Below are 25,458 nucleotides of genomic sequence, written 5' to 3'. Positions count from 1 at the left end.
AAATATGAGAAATTCCTGGATGACGCAATAAGATACAGAGATTGTTATTTGTATCCAGTGTGTTACTTTGAGAAACTTTCCTTATTGATAGTGATGATTTCCTCTGTTCGGTTTATCCGTTTTTGTTTTTTTTTAAGGAAAAAATAGAAATGTTTTGTTTTTTGGTGCTTACCGCTGTTGTATTATAACAATATCGTTACATCGTCAGGACTTTGTTCCTGATAATAAAAACCATCGATAGAAGCTGGGACCTTACCTTTCTTTCAACTTTTGACAGTAAATACCTGGGCACAGGACTTCAAAGCAAACACAGATTCCCCCTCCCCCTTAATATTTAAGAATTAAAAGATGATGAGAAATAAGGACAAAAGCCAAGAGGAGGACAGTTCGCTACACAGCAATGCATCGAGGTATGAGCTATCAACTTTCTTCCTTTTTTCTTTTTTTTTGGGGGGGGGGAACCTCAGCTTACATTGTTTACCTTGACAGACAGGGAGAGCTGTCTATTTTATTTTAGTATTTTACTAATTTGAATTCGTTTTTTAAAGCGTGACCTTGAGATTGCTAATATGCCACACCCTAATTTTTTGGTAGCAATTTATGAAAGTTGAGTTGTGACTTAAGGCCTCTTACAGCAGTCAAAAGGTAAGGTACCTTTATTCAAGGGGGCCTTTCCTGCAAACTACAGTTTTTCTGTCAATAAATTTCAGGTTTTAGGTTTTTGTGCTGTAGAAAAATGACCTTGTCGGTTTAGCCATTGCTGCATTGCACCATTTTACATACAAGGCAAATTTTTTCTTTGAAGAATCTAGGATACCCAAACTTGTAACTGAAGGCCATAGAGGAGCCTTGTGGTAGTAAATTATAGTAAATAGACGTTTGAGAAAGTTATATGAATGAAAAAATGTACATTTTAAAATGAAATTGCAAAAAGGACCCTTTGACTGATGCCTCTCAGTTTATATTTTTATTTGACTCTGTATTTCTTTTGATACTCTTGACATTTTAGGAAATTTTGGTAAGATTTATCAAAACCTTTACTCCATGGTTACAGTTCCTGCATTTATGAAATCAAACCTGTGATCACAGAAATCCTGGAATACTCTTAATATACTTCTCTTTTGTGTTTGTTACTGATTATACTTGTATCATTTTGCATTTAAAATATTTTAAGGTTTGCATTTATATACTTATATTCAGACAGTGCTTTTTGGTTGGTAGATGTGTAGTGTCTTATTTTTGCATTTTAGTTGTAGCTGCTTTAAATTTATTGATTTATTTTGACAGAGTCGCCTGGAATGCTTTATCTTCTGAAGCTTACAAATATACTGTTTGTTCAAATCACGATATGTTTCACATTTGTTGGAATCTTATTAGTGACTAAGTAATAAAGCCTCTCAGATGTTTTGTTGTTACGATCTGTATATTAATTTTTTAAAAGTACATATGAATGAGTTTCTTTGACGTGTGTTCTTATAAATTGTCATGTTATGAATTTTAAATCCTACAGTTAAGGATGTGATTAATTATATGATTTTTTCCCTCAATTTTGCTTTTACTTTTATAATTTTATAGAAGTAATATTAGGTTAGTGAATTTGAAAGTTTTGTTGAACTGGTTTATTACAAATGTTGAATTTTATTTATACTTTATTATACTTAAAATATTTTGACCCTTTCTTTTAAAAATACTTTTCCAAATTCTTTTGCAAATTAAGTTGTCACACAATTTGGATTGCTGTCTTTTGAAGTGAATTTGCTCTTGTAATTACCTAGATTTGATTTAGGACAGACAACTTCTCTACTAATCCTAAACTGATTTTTTTTCTGAAAAGTAACGGTAATTTGAAGAACTAGGAATCCCCAGGTGTATTTGACAAATTATTAAAGATTCAGTACCTAAAATTGTTGCTCCCTTGAGTATGTCTGATTTGCATAGTCTCACATAGGTTTTGGCTTATGTAGGGTTTGTGGTTAACATCATTGATGAGACTGCCTTCTAATTTAAAAAATTAAGCAGTGTTGCTCTTCTTTCTTTTAATAATTTACTTACCTAGAAAACTATTTGGAAGTTGTCATGCATCTGCCTGTTGGCAGTGGGAGATTACAGCTTAACAAGGAAGCATGATGTACTGCTCTTTGAATTGATTTTGTCAGGTAGTTTGATTCACATACCTGATGAATGTTCAAAAATATCTGAGAGACTCCTTGGAGTTTTAAAATAGTTATCTGAAATTGCATACCTTAATACATGTACATAATTATGACATCACTTCCTTTTAAAATTGTAAAGCTTAATGGGATGCTAGTGGTGTTTATTGTGGTAGATGAATGTTAATTTTAGGAAGCTCAAGTTAAGGAGACTGTTCAGGTACTAGTACTTGGTTCCTTAATCTATCACAATTTCTTGCAAGGACCTAGTTTCCATGGCACAAAGTCTAGTGTTCAGGGAATTCTACAAAAATCACTTTTACAGCCTGAGCCACTAGAGAGGAAGGGAGGAGTTTGCAGGTCAAGTAAACTCTGTTCTGAGAATTAGTTTAGGATCTGAAAGGATTGAGTGCAAGTTTAGGTAAACCTGATACTTCACTGTTTTTGTTTGGAAATAATGCAGTGACTTTATAGTTTCTATATAAAGTTTGTTATTACTGTATTCTTTTGTTAATGCTTTTAACTATGTTATATGTTGTATATCCTGATTTCTGAAGATTAAAAAGTTAATTTCAAAAATATGATTTCAAAAATACTTGATCTATCTGTAAAGTTTCTAAATATTAAAAAAAAGTTTTAGTGATGGACATACAGAGAAACCATGTACCACACACTTCTTTCCTAAATAATTGTCAGTGGGGTAACGAGTAATCTTGAAGCTTGGGAAGCAGGAGACCAGGGAATGTGAATGGACCTGTGTGCACACAAAGGTTCTGTGTGTTCTAGGACGCTGCGTTTGCAGTTTTATCTAAAGAACTGAGACAGTTTATTAAATTTATCTCTGAATCGTCTGCCTTTGAACCAGATTTATTTTGACAACCTGCGGTGCGGCAAAAACCTTCTGCTTTTTAATCCTTTTAGCAGTTATGCCGAAAGACTGGGGCTAATTAGAAATGGCATAATGCAGTTGCTCGGGACTGAACAGGCAGTTTTTAAGTGGCAGCCATTTTATGATGCTGATAATTCTTAAGAATCGGGATTTTTGAGAAGACTCAAAATCGAATGTAAACTTGAAATACCAAAACTCCTTCCCCCCCGTCAGCCTTCCGTTTTTTTGGTTCTGTGGTGCTAAAATAAAGGGCAACTTGGTAGTCCGCGCGGGCAGCAGCTCTGTGAGCCCCTGGCATCTTGGTGCAGGTCCAGCTCAGTCACAAAATGGCTGTTCCTTTGTGCCGCAGCGCTGACAGACATACTGCATTGCACTGTGTACTCGCCAAACAGCAGGAAGTTGCCGTGCCGAGTTCAAAGGCCGGCCGGCGCCGGCGCCGGCTGCTGATTGGCTGTGCGCACGCCTGGTAACAGCGGGTCAACAGCGGCGGCCCCCGGCAGGCCCCGCCCCGCGACGTCAGGCGCGTCGTCTCGCCCCTGGGAGGGGCGAACGCAGTGACGTTGGGCTGCGTGCGCCGCCGGGGTGCTTCCTGTCGGTCCTGCGAGCCCGCGGCCTTGGGGCGGAGGGTCGGAAGGGAAGGGGCCGAGCTGCGGCCGGGGCTTTCGGGGGGTGGGGGTGGGGGGGCCGCCTCCCGGCCGGTTCGCTTCGGCGGTCCTCTGCGCCCTCCCCTCTAGCCGTCCGCACCCTGCGGCGTGTGTTCCTCGGCCCGTCCCTCGGAAGGGCGCTCCTTTCTTAGGAGCGGCTTCTACTTTGGGACGAAGTAAAAGCCGCTGATCGAAAAACCTGTGGGGTTTGACTTTTTTTTTTTTCCGCTTTCCTTTCTCCTATCCTAGCGGATTTTTTTTTTCCTTTTCCCGTTCAGTGAAGAGATTAGTGAGCTTAATCTTCTCATCACTGACCAAAACCGTTTCTCTGTCAGGAAATATTTTTGTTGAAAGTGTGACGTCCCAGCGGGTGTTAGAGCTGGTGTCTAATCATGGCTCATAAACAAAGGGACGGTTATGTGAACCTGTCCCCGTGCATTTTTACTTGGTGCCACGCATTTTCTCAGTTGGCATTTGATGGAGGAAAACTCAGGTCAGTATGTGCAAAGTGATTTATTTTTAAGACTACGGGATACGTAGAAACCAGTGTTAGGAGTTTCCACTTAGCACGACGACGTTAACTTCAAAAATGACAGAAAACAGCATGTGAGGCACCCGTTAGTGTGCGCACAAGTGTTAGGAAGAAAACCGCTCCTTCCAGGTGTTGGTAGCAGTGTGCCAAGGAGCCGCGACGCCCCGAAACTCAGTTGATGGAACGAAGCACTTGGAAGGCCTTGGAAACCTCTCAAGCCCCCGGTTCTTGGGTATTCTAACTCGGTCCTGGTAATTGTTAATAAAACGCTTTGGTTGTGTTCGGTCTGGTTGGGAAAGCTTTGGCAAGGATTTCTGGCTCTAAAAAAAAAAAAAAAAACCAAACAAAAAACCCTAGTTTAGCAACGATTATTTCATGATTGAGTCGCACGTAATGAATTTAAGCACGAAGAGAAGGCTGTACTGTTTTCCTACTGTGCCCTGACGAAAAGGTTTTGTTTTCCCCCCTCTGCTATTGGAGTGCTGTTAGCAGTCACGGGAGGGGGTCGTCAGGTACTGGGCCTATTTCAGAAGTTCCTTACTGAGTGAGAGATGCTGTCTCCAGAGAGATGTGGATTGTAGGTAGACAGGTTTACCTGAGCATCTTTCACGTTTCCGAATGAAGTTTTAAAAAGTTAAAATTTGCCATAGTAGTTGGCTTTGTAGGTTCACACAATTTTGAAGCTTTTGGAAGAATCTTTTGAATAGCTTATAGAAACTTTAGGTGAAACTGGAATTTTGGTTCTATAGACTTGTGCCCATCAAGTTTAATAAGAGATTCTTAAATTATGTTCTCAGGTATAAAGTACGTATACAAGAATTAGCTTTAGAGGTGAATACTTGTAGAACTTGACCATTTAACTGGAGCTTCAAACCTCAGAAGTGCGTTTGAAGCAACAAGAAAGAAGATTCTTCTTGTGTATTGAGGTTGAGTTCTGGTTAGTTGTATAAATTTTTTACTATTTGCTGAATGTCTTTAAATTCCTAAAAACTGGAAGAGAAGTAGTATTGCAGTCATGTTTGAAGATATAAACTACTTTGTTGAAGATGTTTTAACCCAAAATGATGATATTAATACGTGAGTTAAAATTTATATTATGATAACAGCAATTTATTTACAAACTGTTTGCATGCCACTTGGAGCCAGTGAACTTTTTAAAGAACCAGAGTAATTAGGTCTGTTCATTAAGACTTCTGAGCGTTTTTCCTTCTGTGCAGAGAATGGCAAAAAATGGCAAGAAAAATGTTGATTTAATCTCTTTTCTGTGGCTTATTTATTTTTTAAAAAAGATTTTCTTTATTTATTCATGAGTGATGTGCAGAGAGAGGCTGAGACACAGGCAGAGGGAGAAGCAGGCTCCTCACTGGGAGCCAGATGTGTAGGACCGGATCCCATGACCCGGATCATTGCCTGAGGCAAAGGCAGATGCTCAACCACTGACCGAGCCATGCAGGGGTCCCTCTGTGGCTTCTTTTAAAACCTACATGGCACCTTGAAAATTAAAATCTGTAAAGATTAAGTCCTCACAGGAACATGGTTAAACAGTATTTGATGAATTTTGTGAAAGTTTTAGCAAGTTCTGGTTTGAGAGGTGAATCTGGAAGTTGAATTTTTTTCTGACAGTATCTGACACAGATTTTATTTTATTTTTTTCCACAGACAGTGTGGACAGGGGGAGAGGAAAGAGAATCTTAAGCAGGCTCCATGCTCAGCTAGGATCCCAACTTGGGACTGTCTCATTACTCTGAGATCATGAGTCTGACACTCAACTGACTGGGCCACCTGGGCACCTCTCAGATTTTATTTTTTAAAAGATTTTATCTATTTATTCTGACAGAGAGGCAGAGACATAAGCAGAGGGAGAAGCAGGCTCCCTGTAGGGAGCCTGATGTGGAACTCTATCCCAGGACCCTGGGATTACAACCTGAGCCACCCAGTTGTCCCATCTCTCACAGATTTTATAATTATTTTACTCCTCTCCTTTCTCTCATATGGCAAATTCCTAATGATTGTGAGATACTTTTTGAGGCCTCTGGGATTTCCAAACTCCTATCCTTTCTCCCATAAAATGTGGTAGGGTAAACTTCTTCCTGACAAAAATTGAGTGTTCTGTGTCATACCTAGTAAATTTTTTCTGGTTATGACCTTTTAAAAAACAAAGAAAATTTTAAGGCCCTTTAGGTTCTTCCTGCAAATCTTAGAACTCAAGAACTCAGTTGGCTTTCTTGAGAGGTGGAGGTGGGGGTCACAAACATATTATTTATTTACTTTTTTAAAAAAAAGTCTTATTTATTTGGGGATCCCTGGGTGGCTCAGCAGTTCAGCGCCTGCCTTTGGCACAGGGTGTGATCCTGGAGTCCCCGGATCGAGTCCCGCGTCAGGCTCCTGGCATGGAGCCTGCTTCTCCCTCCGCTTCTCTCTCCCGCGCGCGCACGCGCGCTCTCTCTCTCCATCATGAACAAATAAATGAAATCTTTAAAAGAAAATAAAGTTTTATTTATTTGACAGCAGAAACAGAGGAACAGCAGAAGGAGAGGGAGAAGCAGGCTCTCTACTGAGCTCTTGCAGGGCTCAATCCCAGGACCCTGGGATCATGATTTGAGCCAAAGGCAGACAACTTAAGTGACTGAGCCACCCAGACGCCCCAGCCCCATGTTGGCCAATTTATGCTGAGTGCTTGTTATCCTAGCTGTTGTTGTCTCCTGCCTTCTAGCCTGCCCCCGGGCATTGAATTCAAATTTATACCTTAGCAAAATTGCTAATTGCTGCTGTTTTGGAACTTTAGTGTTAGTGTAAGGCCAGAACAATAGAAGTTGACTAAGTCATCAAATACCCATCAAACCAAATACCATCAAATAGACTTAGGGTCTATCCAATGTTTATTTTGTAATCAGTAACGTAATACAGTGTGAGAACAACACATTGTTTATATGTCTGCTATGACCTTTCGACTTAAGTGTTTAAAGTTTAATTGACAGGGCAAGTCTGGGGACAGACTTTCTAAAAAGCTCGAGTGCAGTTTATGAGGTGAGGAACGAGCTTTTTGCTTTGCGAAATAAATCATGGAGAACCTAGGTGTATGGAAGCCTTTCATGGTACATTTTGAAACAGTTCCTATGTAGTATTTTAGTGTTAAGATACTTGGTTAGGGTTACCTTTTTTGGTTAATTCAGTGACCTTATCAGGATTATATTCCATACTGAAAAGAACTGTAAATTCCCTTTACTGAAGAGTTCCCATAGTTTGGGGAAATGCTGCCGAGGAGCCTTGGCTAAGGTCCTGATTTTATGCTTTGGATTCAATATAATGAGTTATTTTGTTGTTTGTGGTGGGTTTAATTGTTAACTTCTGTGCCTGGCAAGTGCTGTGTACCTAATACACACCAGTGTGACGTTTACTTGAATACTGAAAATTTTTTTCCCAATTTAGGCCCATGATGTCTACTGTTGGACTTGCAGAATTCTCACTTAAAAAATGTGGATAATGATAATCTTCTTGGGGTTATGAAGTCAAGTAACATAAAGCCTATAAAGTGCTTGTTAGCAAATAACCTGTTACATTGAAAGTGCTCTTTAAATGTAAGCAATGAGTACTATTTTACTTCTAATGCTTTATCTTACTTTCTTACCCCTCCCTCTGCACTTATTCCCTTGTTAAGAGTCATGCTGTTCCTGAGAGTAGAGGTTGGTGTCCTGGCCTCCCATAAGAGATCCATTAGGCCTAATCTAGGCCCCTTTCCCCTCCTGCTGATACAGGTATCTGTCTAAATCATTCTAAAATGATTTTAGAAGGCAAGTCCTCTTTTAGTTAGCTGAAACCTTAGGTTTTTTTTGTAGTTAATCCTCTCTTAGAATTTTCTTCTGAGACAGCCAGCCTTTTGAAGGGAGTGTTTGATGCTTTCTGGACCAGAACAGCTTCTTGTTCTGTGCTTGTGAGTCACAGCGCAACTGTGGGTAGTCACTCTGAGTAGATACCTTACCTTCCTTCTGGAGCAAGTGGTTATTGCCCTGGTTTACCCTCTCAAGCTGTGCAGGAGTGAATAATGAATGCCAAGGAGCAATGCTGTTTGGATACAGATGTAACTGCAATAATACTTAAAACTAATACCCAGTTGGCGGTGGCTTGCTCTTCCTAATCCACCTTCATCATAGCACCATATATCTGACTTAACATAATGCCTAAAGTCCAATATTATTCTGCTTTAGCTGTAGTCTAGGTTTAAGATTTCTGTATTGTTGGTCTTCTTAATGTTATTCATTTCCCATTCCTTATGGTTTGTGGGTTGAGTTCTATTATTTGTTCCTATAGTAGACCCTGGAGAGGGCATCTAAAAAGACTCAAGTCTAGCCCAGTTCTCTAGGATTGAGTTAATTTTCCAAAGCTCTCCATGCGGTTTAAAAGTGCATGTATTTCCATAGGTTTGCATGTGTTTTGATTCTTTTGACAGAGAACCTCTTGTTGGATTCCTTTCTAACCCTTGGTGTTCCTGTTGCCTCTCTCATTTTTTTCTCCTTGTCCCTTTAGGGCAATTTTACCAGTAGCTTGCGTTTGGAGGTCTGGAAGGGAAAAGTGGGTGGGGTGCTGGTGTAAGGGTGGTTGTGTCTTGATGGAAGAGGGACATTTTCTGCACTAAATGTTATGCCAAATCCAGCAGTAGTGTATGCTGATAGAATTTTTCACCCCCAAGGTTTTTGAATTCTTGTCCTAATTGCTTTAAATTCTAGTGCTGTCACTTCCTTACTATAATTCTCCACTTATGCCCTATGATCCTTCTAAAAGTTTGGATTCCAGAATTAACTTTGAATGCAGTGACATTCCATTCATAATTCCCTTTCCCTCAAGCTGATACAAGTAACTGTCTAATGCAGTGTATGTGGGCTCTGCTGTTTGGAATAGGGTTTGTTACACATTGGTGGGTTGTGAATTGTCACCAGCATTAAAAAATAAAATAGAATATAATATGATAATAAACCTTATGGAATGGCATGTGTTAGGGTTAGGCTTATTTCTAAGTTCAGCAGTATCCATAATGTTGGTAATCTTTCATTTGGATTTTATCATAGGGAAAAGCAGTATGTAGTAAGAATTTTATGGGAAAATACTGGAGTAGATTTATGCTTTTTTGACTACTTGCTCTTGTGTCAGGCACTTTTTTTTTTTTTTTAAGATTTTATTCTTTTATTCATGAGAGACACAGAGACACAGGCAGAGGGAAAAGCAGGCTCCATGAGGGGAGCCCGATATGGGACTCCATCATCCCGGGACTCCAGGATCACGCCCTGGGTCGAAGGCAAGCGCTAAACCACTGAGCCACCCAGGGATCCCTCCTGTCAGTCACTATTTTAAGGTTTTTTTTTTTTTTTTTTTTTGATGTGCATTTTATTTAATGTGGCGGTTAGTGTAGCAGAAATGCTACTGACCTGCCACTGGTTAGCCAGTTCCCCAAATTAACTGTCCCAGAGCACTTTCCCTTTGAAGGCCTGTGGGTGGTCCGGCATCCTGCTGAGCTCTTTCATTCCCATCCCATTGTGTTCCTTCATTTGAGTCATATACATAAAAAAGGATTTGCAGATTCCTCTCAAATTTGTTTATGCTGGTTTTGCAGGTAATTTTGCATTTCAGTAAGCTTAAACTAGTGGATGAGGTAATAGAGAGATTTCAGTGAAAACTAAGTTTGTTTTGGAAAAACACAGTAACTGTCATTTATAGTGCCTACTACGAGCCTGGAATTTGTTAGAACAAGTCCTTTATATGTGTTAATTTGGGTAATCTTCACAAGCCTATGAGGTAGTTGTGATTACCCTCCTTATTTCGCCGATAGAAAACTCAGGCATTAGGGGAAAGGAGTAAATGGTAGAATTGGATTCAAACACTGGTAGTTTGGTTCCAGGGGTCACTTAAGCATTTTGTCGAAAATTACCATCAAATAAGATGGCTAAGAGGAAACTGTATATTAAGGGAAAATGTAAAAATCGAATTATTCTGTATGCTCTTTTCTCATAAAAACTGTGTTTTAAAGAAACCGAAAACTCAAAATCTCAATGCATTGTAGGGTTAATGGGCACCAGAAACTTAGTGCTGCTCAAAAGTCATTGTTTTGGATAAAGAATTTCTAGTTAAAATGTGGCTGCTGGTAATTAATAAAACGAAAACCTAAAAAAAAAAAAATGTGGCTGCTTTAAGTGATTCCCATGGGGGTGGTTGGGGACTCGATAAAAGAAGGGTGGATGGGAGGGGGAGGTACTGGAAATCTCAGAAGATCTTTTTGCAGTCCTGACTCCCATTGCCCCCCACACCCTTTGGATTTGGCAACGGATTATGAAGACTGGGTTTCTAATTTGTTGTCTTGTTCTAAACTAACTCCTACTTAACTTCCAAATACCCTTTGCATCAGAATCATTTGGGAATTTTTTTTTTTTTTTAACAGGCCCCAGGGGCACCTGCGGGGCTCAGTGGTTGAGCATCTGCCTTTGGCTCAGGGCGTGATCTTGGGGTCCTGAACTCCTGAGTCCCTTTTCGGGCTCCCTGCAGGGAGCCTGCTTCTCCCTCTGCTTATGTCTCTGCCTCTCTCTCTCTGTCTCTCATGAATAAATAAAGTCTTAAAAAATAAAACAGGCCCCATACCTGATTGGATTTTAGGGGTTCTATATGTAGTAGGGCAGGGGCGATCATGGGCATTGTCATGGCTTTCCAGGTGGGTGTATTAGGTAGTCAGGGATGGAAACCATTGTTCTCTAGACATGCCGTGAAAGGAAGTAGCTCTAGTGTCTTCAGTTTCAGTAGAGGTTATTTGACATTCAAATAGAGACATTCAAATAGTGTCTGGCTGATAAGCTGTAATTTTGAGGAAGGTGAGTGATAGGTCAAATTCTCCATTTCCCTTGCTTGATTTACCAATAAAAATAAAAAATTGCTCCTTTTGAAGTTAGCTTTATAAAGGCATGTAAGTCCTCATTTACTTGTTAAGAGTCACTTGAGTGATAGTTAAACATATTCCCAGCCTTTTGCCTGGAAGTTTGAATTCAGTCAGGTCCGGGAGGTCCCATCCCAGGAACCTGTATGTTGAACACCAACCACGGTTGTTTCTTGTGCGGAGGCTTGAGGCTGGTTTGGGAAACAAGGGCTAATTAGGACAGAAATTTGGGTCTCTGTTCTGCCTTTTAGCTGTAAGATCTTGGGCGGGAACCTCTGAACTTGTTTCTTTATCCTTTAGAAAAGGAGAAAGGGTAGACTATGTGTGTGTCTCTTAGGGAAGTTTAGAATGAAATAAAACAGTAGTTTCCTACTTGGGACATCCCCCCTTCCTGACTTTTGGCAGTGTCTGGAGATATTTTTGGTTGGGGCTGGGGTGCACCTGGTATCTGCTTGGAAGAGGCTAGGGATGCTGCGTAAATGTCTTACAACATGTAAGGACAGCCTCCCACAACAGAAAATGAATTATCTGGCCCCAAATGTTAGTAATGCCATGCTTCAGAAACTGTGGTCTAAAACATTTGGCAAAATGCTTGCCACAGTGAATATTGATTGTTACTAAGAAAGTTGAGGGAGTCCTCACCATTAGTATTGCTTTTTCTGTGGCTTGATTCAGGGACCCCACTTAGGTCCTATGACTTTGGGTAGAAGTAATTTGCTATTGAGGTTAGCATTCTGGCTTTTTAAGCCCCCTTTGAACGTTGGAGTTGCTACCTTATGGAAGTCTAGAGATTTATAGCCTAGAAGTAAGGAAAGATGAGACTCAAAGGGCTGCAAGGAATTTGTGGTCAGACTAGTTCATCTGTCCTCAGGGCTCTAAAATATACCACCTGAGATGGTGGGTTATAGGAAGAGCTTTCTTTCACCCCGCTTTAACTACTTGTCCTGTTCTTATATGATCCTTAGTGCATTAGCAGATCTGAATTGGGTAGATGTTCATAAAGTGGTTATCTGGTTTTTACCTCATCCAGGCTCCTTGCTCTAATTCACTTTTTCCTGGTGGTATATGTCCATGGATGCTTCCTGAACTGTTTATTTGATGCTTCTGGAGCTATTTAGGACTACTCAGTATTAATTGGTTATGGGGGAGCAGAGGTAGCATGATGAAGACAAGGTGACTTCTGGCACCAGTTGAAGATGTTAGGAGCATGCTTATTACAGATGGATGTTTTTCCCTTGTTAGCACTGAATTTCTGAATCTGAGAGACTTTGCTTTTTACCCCCTGAAACTGGAAGTAGCTTTTTGTGTGCCTTTTTTTTTTTTTTTTTCTGGAAAGAAGAGCCATGGTTTTAGAAGTGTTTGAAGTAACTTCCAGGGATCCCTGGGTGGCTCAGTGGTTTAGCGCCTGCCTTCGGCCCAGGGCCTGATCCTGGAGTCCTGGGATCGAGTCTCACATCACGCTCCTTCCATGGAGCCTGCTTCTTCCTCTGCCTGTGCCTCTGACTCTCTCTCTCTCTCTATCATGAATAAATAAATGAAATCTAAAAAAAAAAAAAAAAGTAACTTCCAGCACTGTCAGACCCCAGGAAGATCTGCTTCTGAATAGTGATCAATTCTGCAAGTCTTTTTTGAGAAATTCAGAAAAGCTCAGAAAAATTCAAAGAGTACAGTTTAAAGTTCTAAACAAATTAGATATGGCTAATGTCCTGTTTACTATGCCTTCTCTTTAGTTAACGGTCATGAACTTGACATATAAAAAACTTGGCATTTTAAAAATGTACCTGGTTTGCATAATGGGTTTTGTGTTTTAAAGATCTAATAGTTTTGCAATTGTTGTGTTGATGTTTATAGATCTAATCCATTCCTAGTCTAATTTGTTAATTGCAGAGTATGAATCTAGATTAGATTAATTCCTTTATTAGGGAATTAATGGTCTTTATGAGCAGAGCTGTGAATTTTTATACTTCCACTTCTTGCACAAATTTATTTTATTTTTTTATTTTTTTTAATTTAATTTATTTATGATAGGCACACAGTGAGAGAGAGAGGCAGAGACATAGGCAGAGGGAGAAGCAGGCTCCATGCACCGGGAGCCCGACGTGGGATTCGATCCCGGGTCTCCAGGATCGCGCCCTGGGCCAAAGGCAGGCGCCAAGCCGCTGCGCCACCCAGGGATCCCTCTTGCACAAATTTAATAATGTGTGTGCTTTTATATACCCATAGATCAAATTGCATGATTCATATGCATATTTGGAGGTTTACTGGAAAATGGCAAGTTGCTTTGCAATGCCTCTGCCAATTGCTTTTTCAGTAATGGTGTATTATTACTATCTTGCCTATTTTCTCCACATCACTTAGTATTATCATACATTTTAATTTCTACAAAGCAGATGGATGTAGAATAACCTGTTGTAATAATACATTTCTCAAATTACTCCTGAGGTTTAATTTCCTTTTCATAAGTTTCTTGGCCAGTTTCTTTTCTGTGGTTGATAATCCCTGTCCTTCCCCTAGTTATCTGTGGATTTTTCTTTGATCTGTAATTCTTATGTTATTGAAATTTCTCTTCTCAATTGGTCGTCTTTTAACCTTGTTTATAATGTGGTGTATTCCTCATAATGGTAGGACTTGAACCAGAGGCAGTCCCAGGTCTCCAGGATCAGGCCCTGGGCTGAAGGCGGCACCAAACCGCTGAGCCACCCAGGCTGCCCTAATGCTGTTTTACCGAAGAATGTCTGCATGGCGGGGACAGCACTGTGAGTCCCATAGTTCATGCTGTGGGGCTGGGAGGGGTGACATCATGTATATGCACTTGGGCTAAGCCTCTTCTATAATGAGGGTAATTTGTCTTAGACGGTTTTTGTAAAGGTTTAGAGGAAAATTTTTGCATATGCTTGACACCTAAGCGCTTCATAAATATTAGCTACTGAATCATCGATAGAATTTAGTCTGAAAACAAGTTTTAAAAAAAGAATTTTAGTGTAGGTTGCTTTGTGTTAACAGATTTTGCTTTCACCGACAAAAAAAAGCATCCTCTGCCAAACAGTTCAGCCATTTTGTAAATTTCAGAAAAAATAAACACCCAAGTGCTGAAATGGCAGCTCCTGGGCAGAGCACCCACAGGCTTACTTTTCTCTCATTGAAGTGTTGCTGTGCTGCCCTCTTGTGGCCATTCGGGAAACAGCGATAAAGAATTGAAACGGGGGTCTCTGGGTGGCGCAGCGGTTTGGCGCCTGCCTTTGGCCCAGGGCGTGCGATCCTGGAGACCCGGGATTGAATCCCCCGTCGGGCTCCCGGTGCATGGAGCCTGCTTCTCCCTCTGCCTATGTCGCTGCCTCTCTCTCTCTCTCTGTGTGACTATCATAAGTTAAAAAAAAAAAAAAAATGGGAACAATAGCTCTTACAAGGCTGCTTGCTTTCAAAGCCCAGTTGTAAAATATACTTCATCACTCCATTTTTGCCAACTTCAGTTTTAAAAAATATTTTATTTATTCATTCATGAGAGACACACACGAAGAGAGAGGCAGAGACGCAGGCAGAGGGAGAAGCAGGCTCCATGCAGGGAGCCCAATGTGGGACTTGATTCCAGGACCCCAGCATCACGCCCTGAGCCTAAGGCAGGCGCCAAACCACTGAGCCACCCAGGGATCCCCGATTTTTGCCAACTTCACAAAGGATTTTGAAGAGATACCAAATCCTTTTCTACCGACAAGTGAAAAGAGATGTTAAACTTTTTTTCATAAACATTTATTTTCAATTGGAATCCAGAAATCTGGTTTTGATGAGTCCCTTTCATTTATTTTTTTGCATTGTATTTCCTGTGTAGTGATTTTTCAGACCCAAATTACAAGTCTTGTTTGCAAATTAGATTTTGAGTGATTTTAGGATACACTTATTTTTCATAAGGATTCTGTGTGACAGATTCCTGAATATCCCATTTTTAATTGCTTCACCATTAATGTCGGAAGTCAGGTAATGTTATGACTTTGTTTAGGTGAGAGCTTATTTAAAGGACTCCCCCCTCTCCCCCAACTCCATTTGACCCATTTAGTCAAGTCTTGTGGATTTTCCACATCTCTGGGTCTAAATTGGCATTACAAGCTACAATTAAATATTGATAATGATTTAGTATTATTATAACTAGGCATTAATAGCAAGTCAGCATAATAGTTAATCTTGTCTTTTGAAATAGATTGTCAGCGCTTTAAGTGTGGAAATATAGTGTTTTGGTTTGTAGATATTTCTTTTCTATTTTAACACTTAGAATCTTGCCCTCCTAAGAGAGAAGTATGCAAATTAATTGTTATACCTTTATTAAGACTTTTTTTTCTTACAAAGAAAGTATATTCTTTCAGTTTTACTGAGGAAATAATTGGCATAAAACGCTGTATAAATTCAAGGCATACATTAATTTACATATACTAAAAAATGATTGCTACAGTAGCATCCATCCATCTATACAGTAACGTAAAGAAGAAGAATTCTTTTCTTTTAGTGAGAACGCATGGGATTTACTTTCTTAACTTTCCCATATCTCCTACAGCAGTGTTGGCTGTAGTCATCATGTTGTATGTTACATCCCTAGTACTTACCTATTTTATAACTGAAAGTTTGTACCTCTTGTAAATACCTTTCTCCAGTTTTCTCTCCCACCACCATCTGTATCCAGTAACTCTTCAGTTTGATCTTTTTTTCTATGAGTTTTTTAAAAAGTTACTGTTTTATTTATTTGTTTTTTTAGATTCCACATCTAAGTAGGACCATACAGTATTTAGTATTTGTCTTAGTTTGTTTCCATGTCTTGGCTATGTAAGTAATGCTGCCCTGAACATGTGAACATGGAGTTAGGTATCTTTTTGAATTAGTGTTTTTGTTGTTTTGGGTATATTCCCAGAAGTGGGATTACTGGATAGTTCTAGTTTTAATTTTTTGAGTATCCTCCATACTGTTTTCCATGGTGACTATACCAATTCACTCGCAGTGGACAAGAGTTTCCTTTTCTCCACATCCTTGCTAACTTGTTTAATCTCTTGTCTGTTTGATATGGCCATTCTAAATAGGTGTGAGGTAATATCTCATTGTGGCTTTAATTTGCATTTCCCTACTGACTAGTGATGTTGAGCATCTTCTCATATACCTGTTGATTTTTTTGTATATCTTTGGAGAAATGTCTTTTGAGGTACTTTGCTCATTTTTTAATTTATTAATTTTTAAAAAAATATTTATTCGAGAGAAAGAGAGTGCATGTGCATGAAGAGGGAGCAGAGGGAAAGGGAGAAGCAGGCTTCCCACTGAGCAGAGCCTGATGTGGGGCTTGGTCCCAGGAACCTGGGATTATGACCTGAGCCAAAGCCAGACTGAGTCACCCAGGTGCCCCATTAGCTTGTTAATTTTCAATGTATTTGCTTTTTGGTATTGAGTTGTTAGGAGTCCTTTCTATATTTTAGATATTAACTACTTAATCAGATCTATAGTTTGCAGATGTTTTTCCATTCTGTAGGTTGTCTTTTCATTTTGTTTGTGGTTTCTTTTGCTGTGCGGAAGCTTTTTAGTTTGATGTGGTCCCAGTTGAGTTTTTGATTTTCAATTTTTGATTTTGTTGTTCTTCAGATATCATATCCACACAATCATTACCAAGACTGCTCTCAAAGAGCTTTATTTCTGTATTTTTGTTTGGGAGTTTCATGGTCAGGACTTACATTCAAGTTTTTAATCCATTTTGCATTAATTTTTGTGAGTGAGTGAGTAGGATATGGGTCCATTTTGATTCTTTTACATGTGGATTTATTCCAGCTATTACAGCACCATTTATTGAAGAGACAGTCTTTTCTCGGTTGAATTTTCTTGGATTTTTTTTTTTTTTTAAGATTTTATTTATTTATTCATGAGAGACACAGAGAGAGATGCAGAGACACAGGCAGAGGGAGAAGCAGGCTCCATGCAGGGAACCTGACCTGGGACTTGATGCCAGGTCTCCAGGATCACATCCTGGGCTGAAGGCGACTCTAAACCGCTGAGCCACCCGGTCTGCCCTTTCTTGGATTTCTTGTCAAATATTTGTTGATTGGAGACACCTGGGTGGCTCAGTCGTTGAGCGTCTGCCTTTGGCTCAGGTCATGAACCCAGAGTTCATGGGGAGCCTGCTTTGCTTCTCCTTCTGCCTGTCTCTGCCTCTCTCTGTGTCTCTCATGAATAAATAAATAAAATCTTTAAAAAGTATATATTAGTTGATTGTGTATGGCTGGGTTTATTTCTGGGCTCTTGATTCTGTTCCCCTGATTTATTTTTCTGTTTTAATGCCACTACCATCCTGTTTTGATGCCTGTAGCTTTATAGTATAGCTTGAAATTAGGAAGTGTGATACCTCTTCTTTTTTTTCTCAAGATTTTGGCGCTTGGGGTCTTTGGCAGTTTCATATAAATTTTAGGATTGCTTTTTCTCCTTCTGTAAAAAATACCATTGAAATATTGATATGGATTGTATTGAATCTAAAGTTAGCTTTTGGTAATAGTGATATTTTAACATTATTCTTCCAACTTATGAACACAGGATACTTTTCCATTTGTGTTGTTTTTTTTTTTAAGTTTTTACTTTTAAGTAATCTTAAAAATAATAATCTGCATCTAATGTGGGGCTTGAACTTAAAACCCTGAGATAGTCACAGGTTCCACTGACTGAACCTGCCAGGCATTTCCCCGTTTGTGTCATCTTTTATTTTTTTCATTAATGTCTTATAGTTTTCAGAGTGAGAGATCTTTCACCTCTTCAGTTAATAAATGTGGTCCTAAGTATTTTATGGTTGGTACTGCTATTGTAAATGGGATCAATTTCTTTCTTTTTTTTTTTCTGAAAATTTATTTTTAGTGTATAGAAATACTACTGATTTTTGCGTGTTAATTTTGTATCTTGCAACTTTCCTAAATTCATTGATTAGATCTAACAGTGTTTTGGTTGAATTTTTAGGATTTTCTCCTTATAAAATCATGTCATCTGCAAATAGAGACAAGTTACTTCTTTTTCAGTTACATTGTATTTCCTTTTCTTGCCTGATTGTGCTCTAGCTAGGACTTAGAGTACTGTGTTGAATCTGAGAGCTGGGAGTGGGCATACTTGTGCCTGATCTGATGGGAAAAGCTTTCAGCCTTTTCACTACTGAGTATGACATTAGCAGTGGGAATCCTTTTTCTTCCCTTTTTTTTTTCTTAAGCACCTTTTTTTTCCTCCTGAATATTACTTTATTAAATATGACTTGCTGGTTTCAAAAATAATTAAAAAACACCTAGTCTTACTTTCATTCACATCTTTAGCTCATCTTGTGTTGGATTGGGGGTAATTTCCCTTGCTTTGCATTTGATTCTTTTGTCTGGATTTATTATGAACCATTTTAAATGTTAAAAAGACTAATACTTACATAATGAACAACTGAACTCGCCACTCCGCTTCAGTCCAATATCATTCTTTGATCACATCTGCTCCCTCAACCCTAGAGGTAAGTACAATTGTGAATTTGGTGTTTATTTTTTTAGAGGTTTGATTTTCATACTAATATATCTATATACATTTTTGAAATTACACAAGTAGTTCATTGTATCTGTTAGTATACTTCAAATAACTCATCAAACAGAGTAAACCACTGTTAACAGTTTGGTGATTAAAATGTATCTGTGTATATAGATTAGGTGTTGATAGAAACATGGTTGTGTTTTTTTTTCCTTAAAAGCTATTGTGTGCACTGTTAGATTTCTAGAGTCACTTTCCTACACAAACACAAATATACAGCTGCACAAGAAGCCTTATACAAGGATATTTATGGTCTGTTACAGTGAGCAATTTGGAAAACTAAATATTCTAGACAGAGATAAATATGGAAGTATATCAAGGATATTTGTAGCTTATTGGTTAAGATAATGGTTTAAGAATAGCCTAAATGTCTCATGAATAGGGGACGGATTAAATAAAATATAGAGCATCCATATTATCATTATAGAGGCTGTCAAAGGGAGTGAGGCATCCTATGTATACACGTACCCTTATTGTGGGTGCTGGCAGGGGATGTTTCCATCACATCTCAGCACAAAACGCTCCCAGGATTTCCAGCTAACTGGACTGTCCTGGTATCTTCAGCAGATTAATGCTATTTGTGATTTTCTGTTTGAGAGTTGAATATTTTCTTTTTTTTTTTTTAAAGATAGATTTATTTATTCAGAGAGAGAGAGAGGTTTTTTTTTTTTTTTTTAAAGATTTATTTATTTATTCAGAGAGAGAGAGAGAGAGAGGCAGAGACACAGGCAGAGGGAGAAGCAGGCTCCATGCAGGGAGCCCGATGTGGGACTGGATCCCTTGTCTCCAGGATCACACCCCAGGCTGCAGGCAGTGCTAAACCGCTGCACCACCGGAGCTGCCCAAGAGTTGAATATTTTCTGTCTTGTTGCTGGAGTGTTCTGTATTTCATGGAACATCCTATGGTCTTGAGACAGTTTTAGCTGGTGATGATTGCCAAAATGGGATTCTTGCCTTAATCTCTTGTCTGGAGATAGTGAAGCAGTATAGTAATTAGAAAACTAAACCATTCATTCCAAAAAGGTTGCAGAATGAATGCATATTTTAGCAAAGTCAGTGATTTCCCCCTGTCCTCTTCTCCAACATTCCAGGCCCAGGGAACATCAAAGAAGACAGTTTAGCTCTCAGGAGGTGGACACACGACCAAGTTACTTGTATAGGATGGGATACATGAGAGGCAAAGGAAGCCTAGATGTTTAGCAACTGGGGCTTTGGCGCCTGTCCTCAAGGTTGAGATGTGTCATTGCTAAAAGTGAGAGCCAGTGGAGCGTGGTGGTTGAAACTCAGACCAAAATGAGCCTGCCTGTTTCAGTTCCCAGTGACAGTAACTGCTGTGGCAGAGTATCATGGAAGTACTTAATAGGCGCTGAGTTTAGGATTGAAGAGGCCACGGAGAATTTTCCTAGAGAAGGTAATGCCTGAGGCTTCAAGAATTGGAGAGGTGCCTCACCAGCAAAGATTGAAGGTGAACAGTACTCAGGCTGACTGTGTTGTGTGCTGTACAAGTGGTTCAGTAAGGCTGGAGTGGTGGGGGTGAGGGGGGAAGGAAGGGTGAATTCTAGATCTTGAGAACTTAGGGAGGCCAGGTTTCCTGGGACATGCTGAGACTGGATGTTCCCAGGGACCAGGCCCGGGGAGGTGGGCAGCCAGCTCTTCCTCCTCCAGGCCTCTCTAATCACTCAGCCCCTTTGGCTATGTAAATGCAGCCTCCAGGTACATTCCTAACACTTTTTTAAGTGGAAAGGAGTTTCTTTCTAAATTCTTCTGGTGCAGAAATGCTGGAGCTGCCTCTGTACCTTTAAAACTGAGCAAATAATGGAGGCAAAGGTAATAAATTCCAACTAGTGCCATAAATTGTGTGGTACTGATTCACTAATGAGTGCTAGCTGGGGAGAACTTTGTGTTAGAAGAGCTGGGAAGTGAAAGTCTGGAAATCCTAATGTTTGGTAAGGTCTTGTCATTTATAGGGTCCTGGTGTCCTGTCTGCCCTCTAGTGCTCTCATATCATAACCTTGCCAGGATGGCACGGTTTACAAAGTGCCATGGGGGAGAGATCTAGGACTAAGACCTGAGCCGTCGATGCTGAAGCCTGCACTTGTTGCTATACTGTCCAGCCTTCGTCTTTTTATTATTTGCCAAGTGACCACCTTATGCTTGGTCACAGAGAATAAGTGATTTATGATGCCATAGTCAGCTGGATTAGTTGGCTTTTACTGTCCGGAGGGCCAGGGAGTCTAATGAGACCTTAGCAGTGTTGAGTCACTTATTACTGGGGTGCCTGACTGGTTTTGGACATAGTATAACAGGGGAAAGTTTTATTTTCTGAGTCGCTAAAGTTTTGAACTCCTGTGGTAAAATAAAGGATATGGGCATTAGAGCCAAGCTGGGGGCGGGCGGGGGGTGGGGGGGAATCCCAGCCCTGCTGTCTCATTTCTCTCGTCCTTTGCATGGGGATACTGATTCCTAATAGGGTTGTTCTGGGTAATAAGCAAAATAATACATATAAAGTCCTTCGAATAATGCTGGGTACCTGTTAGATGATTAGGTAATTAATATGTGGTTTTACCCTTCTTCCCCGCACCCCTCCGCCTCCAACACCCTTACCCCCTCTTCAATGTCGCTGATTAATTACTTCCTTATCTTTACTAAAAGGCTGCTGTGCTCTAATGTGCGTACTGTGTGTCACATGGCATTTGGGGAGTCAATCCCAGTCCCCAGTGTACTGTCTTACCCGTTTTGTGGACATGTTTGTCAAGTGATAGGCCCTCATTTCTAGTTGGGAAGGTACAGTGGTGGTAAATTCAAAGCTTCCCTTCTTTACCCCCTTGGGCTTCATGCCACATGTCTTTTCTCTCCTGCTTCCTAAACACCAGGCCCCTTCTGTTAAGTGGCTATTAACCCTGGGTTCTGGGTTGCTACTTGCCTCCCTTTGTGTGCTCTGACTCTAAGCAGAAGAGTTCTGTGAACTGCCCAGGTCTTCTTGTGGAGTCTACCCAGTTTAGGTCTTTCCCTTTAAAGTAACTTCACTATTACCAGTGTGCCCCTGAATTGCTTTTTTACTTTATGGGGAGGGTATATTGCCTACTTGGCTCCCAGGGTTGATACTCCCATCTTCCATCCCCTTCTGATATTTCTGTTTTGTGGCTTTTGCTATCATGTGCCTCCTTAGGTTGCTCTTTCTTGAGGGGTATTTGGAATGAGGAAGGGGTGGGATGTATGCTAGTCCATAGTGGGTCTTTATTGGATTCACATCAGACTCCGAATGCTCTTTGTGTTTATTTTTTTCTGTTAAGTCTACCAGGCCTGGAACTCCGTTGCCAGAGATTGCAAGGCAGGACCTCTGGTTGGGGTTAATGTGTGTGTTTTCATACTGCTCCCCAGATGAGTCTGATTTGAACCTGTTGTTGAGAACAGGTTCAAATCAGATAATTGAACCTGAATCCGATTGGATAATTGCAACCAGATTGCATTCTTACTCTTTGGGTAACTTTGCCTTGGTTTTGTTCTATGTTGGTTTTTTCCTTTGTGTGTGGGGGTAGAGTTGTCTTGAGGAGGAAGAGACTGATACAGAACAAATAAGACTTAGTGGATCCAGACTGATCTGGTTTCAAATCCTGCCTATGACATTTTGGGAGACTTGCTTAATTATATCTGAGCTTCATTTTGAGTTTTGTAAAAGATTTAATCTATATAAATTAAATGGTATATACCATCATCTAACCACTCAGGAAATGGTAGCTACTAGGGATGTTGGGAATGATGATGGTAACATTATTTGCAATATTAAGAATATAAATCTGAATTTGAAGATTTTGATTTTGTGTTACCAGAATTATTCTTTGCTGTCATTTTACTGCTTTTTAAAAATAGATTTATGTGGAATTTTTTAAAAACAGATTTATATGGTGGATCTTAAGTCTTTTTTTTTTTTTTTTTTTTTTTTAACTTAAGTCACTCAGCATCTGAAGAAGCTTCCGGTTCAGACTCAGGCAGCCAGTCGGAGAGTGAGCAGGGCAGCGATCCAGGAAGCGGACATGGCAGTGAGTCAAATAGCAGTTCTGAGTCTTCAGAGAGCCAATCGGAATCTGAAAGCGAGTCGGCGGGTTCTAAATCCCAGCCAGTCCTTCCAGAAGCCAAAGAGAAGCCTGCCTCTAAGAAGGAACGGATAGCTGATGTGAAGAAGGTATCTACTTTGCTGTACATTAAAAATGTGCTGCTAGCTAGGACCAGTTAGCAGACCTTTGTTTCCCATGGAAAACTCAGTGGATCTGGATAATGAAAACTATAGTCACCTTTTGTAATAATATACTGTCTGTGGGTATAAACAGAGATTGCATTCTCTCCTGCTATTTGATATAGTAGACACAAGGCCATAAGGAAAATTACATGATCTGTCAAATTACAAGGCAAAAGGACAAATTTTTATAATTTTGTTTTTTGTCTTTTTAGAGTGAGTGGTAGGGGGAGGGGCAGAAAGAGAGGGAGAGAAAGAGAGAGAAAGAAAATCTTAAGCAGGCTCCATACCCAGCATGGAGCTGGACATGGAGCTTGATCTCATGACCCTGAGATCATGACCTGAGCTGAAATCAAGAGTTGGACACTTAATGGACTGTGCCACCCAGGTGCCCCTATAGTTTGGTTTTTAACATTTAAAAAAGGTAATAGTCAATACTGAAGAATACCAGAGAGAATCACTGACAGATGATTATGCAATGCAGTTGTAAAGCTTAGTGATGGATGATAATTTAAGAATAAGGGCAGTTGGGATCCCTGGGTGGCGCAGAGGTTTAGCGCCTGCCTTTGGCCCAGGGCACGATCCTGGAGACCCAGGATCGAATCCCACTTCGGGCTCCCGGTGCATGGAGCCTGCTTCTCCCTCTGCCTGTGTCTCTGCCTCTCTCTCTCTCTCTCTCTCTCTCTGTGACTATCATAAATAAATAAAAATTAAAAAAAAAAAGAATAAGGGCAGTTTTTCTTATCTGAAGGATGGAAGAAAAATATTTCTCATAGGAAAAAAGTTATCTGCATTTAGGCAATGTAGGTATTGTTCACTTAACAAAAGAGTTCTCTCTCTCTCTCTCTCTTTTTTTTTTAAGATTTTATTTATTTATTCATGAGAGACACAGAGGCAGAGGGAGAAGCAGGCTCCTCGAGGGGAGCCCGAGGTGGGACTCGATCCCAGGACCCTGGGACCATGCCCTGAGCTGAAGGCAGATGCACAACCACTGAGCCACCCAGGCATCCCAACAGAAGAGTCTTCTAGCAAAGAATGCAAAGAGACAAAATTGAAATGCAGAGTGTGCTCTCATTGATGCACAAACTTTGGAGTGCATTCCTTTTGGTGAAAAATGAATGACTTGACCTAATTAATCACAAGAATACAGCTGATCTTTTAAAATTTTGTTGAGACCATTGCATTTGAATCACTGAAAATACAAAAGAATATTCTTTTAGGAATTTAAAAATAAAATGGCCTAATGAAATTAAAAGCTATTATGCTACATCAGTTTTTATTCTTCTAAGATAGAAGTCTTCTGAGGTCTCAGATTTTTGTAGTTGTACAGACAATTTTAAATTACCTGCAGGTTCTGTAGAATAGCTTCAACAGATGTGCTGTGACGGGTAGGGAAATGAGAGCTATCCTTGTTGCTTCACTCAACAGAGGAGTGACTTTCAGATACTAAAGTTATTGCACCGTGTTGTCTGCTCAGTGTGGGTGGACCTTTCACAGAGAGAATTCAAAAAGACCCTGCATGTAGAAGCACCACTTAGAGATTTTGCTCTGAGTATCACTAACCTCAGAGACTTATTACGCAGGCTTGTAGCAGAAGGCATTGCTTGTGTGATCTTGATCTTCAGTGTGTCATGTGTCATGTTGGAGCCTGGTTTTCTCTGCATCTAGATCAAGTGCTCTTTTCAGAACACCACAATACACTTTTGAAGGAATGGTAAAGGAAGGAAAAAATCTGAATATAACTTCCATCTGTGCAGTGGAGCGTTCTTAACTTGCAGAGATTAAAGGAAAACAGACGCCATTACTTAACATAGTGCTTAAAACTTCACTGAAACTGTGTTGACCACCAGGATTCACAGCTGTTAAGTTTTAAGACCTTATATAACTTTATATAAAAAAATAAAAGATAACTAAAAAAGAAGGGAAATCATTGCTAAGATCGATTTCAAAATAGAAGTATGGCTTCAGGCAGAAACTTTCAGATAAACTTTCAAAATTAAAGTGATCAATTCCAAAAAGTTAGTAGTAAGATTAACAAATGGATGGATGTACTAACCAGTTAGAAGGATTGGATTGTGACTTTAATGATACTATTCTAAAATGAGAATTTCTGAGGAAGGCTCTCTGTTTCCTATATACATGTCCTTTTACATGGTAGCTCTCTAATTGAAGGGTTGGATTAGATATTGTAGCCCTCAAAAGGACAGAGATGAACTCAGGATGATTTTAGTGTGTGTATATTATAGTATCTCCTATAATACAGTCCCAGCAATTGAACCTGAATGCCTAATATCTAAAACGATAAAACTAATAAATGTAGGGTTTTTAAAGTGATATAGCTGTCCCAGTTTATAAAAGCTTAAAATACCTGTGCTGAGTAAAGTAATTTCATAGCTCTAGCAAAAGTCTGAAAAGGGGTCGAGGTTGGGGTTGGCATGGCTACAGTAAACTTTTTTGTCCTCTTCCTTTCTCTTCTAGATTTGTTCAGTGTTCTGCCTCTGTCGCCTACATTTTCTGCCACTTGATTATTCCTAAC

General features: G+C 39.8%; 1 protein-coding gene across 6 annotated transcripts in view; it reads left to right on the top strand.

The window, feature by feature from the left end:
* Nucleotides 1-25,458, top strand: part of CHD2 (chromodomain helicase DNA binding protein 2) — a 123,375-nt gene that overhangs the window by 2,806 nt on the left and 95,111 nt on the right. For 5 of the 6 annotated variants that reach the window (XM_025436938.3, XM_025436939.3, XM_025436940.3 and 2 more), the window contains exons 1-2: nucleotides 3,296-4,176; nucleotides 22,640-22,871. In XM_025436938.3, the coding sequence (XP_025292723.1) occupies nucleotides 4,076-4,176; nucleotides 22,640-22,871 (333 nt within the window). In that variant the 5' untranslated portion in view covers nucleotides 3,296-4,075. Of the gene's footprint in view, nucleotides 1-277; nucleotides 411-3,295; nucleotides 4,177-22,639; nucleotides 22,872-25,458 lie in introns of those variants that run through there. The other variant, XM_025436936.3, reaches the window with a different exon arrangement.

This window comes from Canis lupus, chromosome 3 (assembly GCF_003254725.2).
Source record: "Canis lupus dingo isolate Sandy chromosome 3, ASM325472v2, whole genome shotgun sequence".
Taxonomy (NCBI): Eukaryota; Metazoa; Chordata; class Mammalia; order Carnivora; family Canidae; genus Canis; species Canis lupus.
Note: the sequence above shows the minus strand (reverse complement) of the source record. Positions and strands in the feature narration are given on the sequence as shown.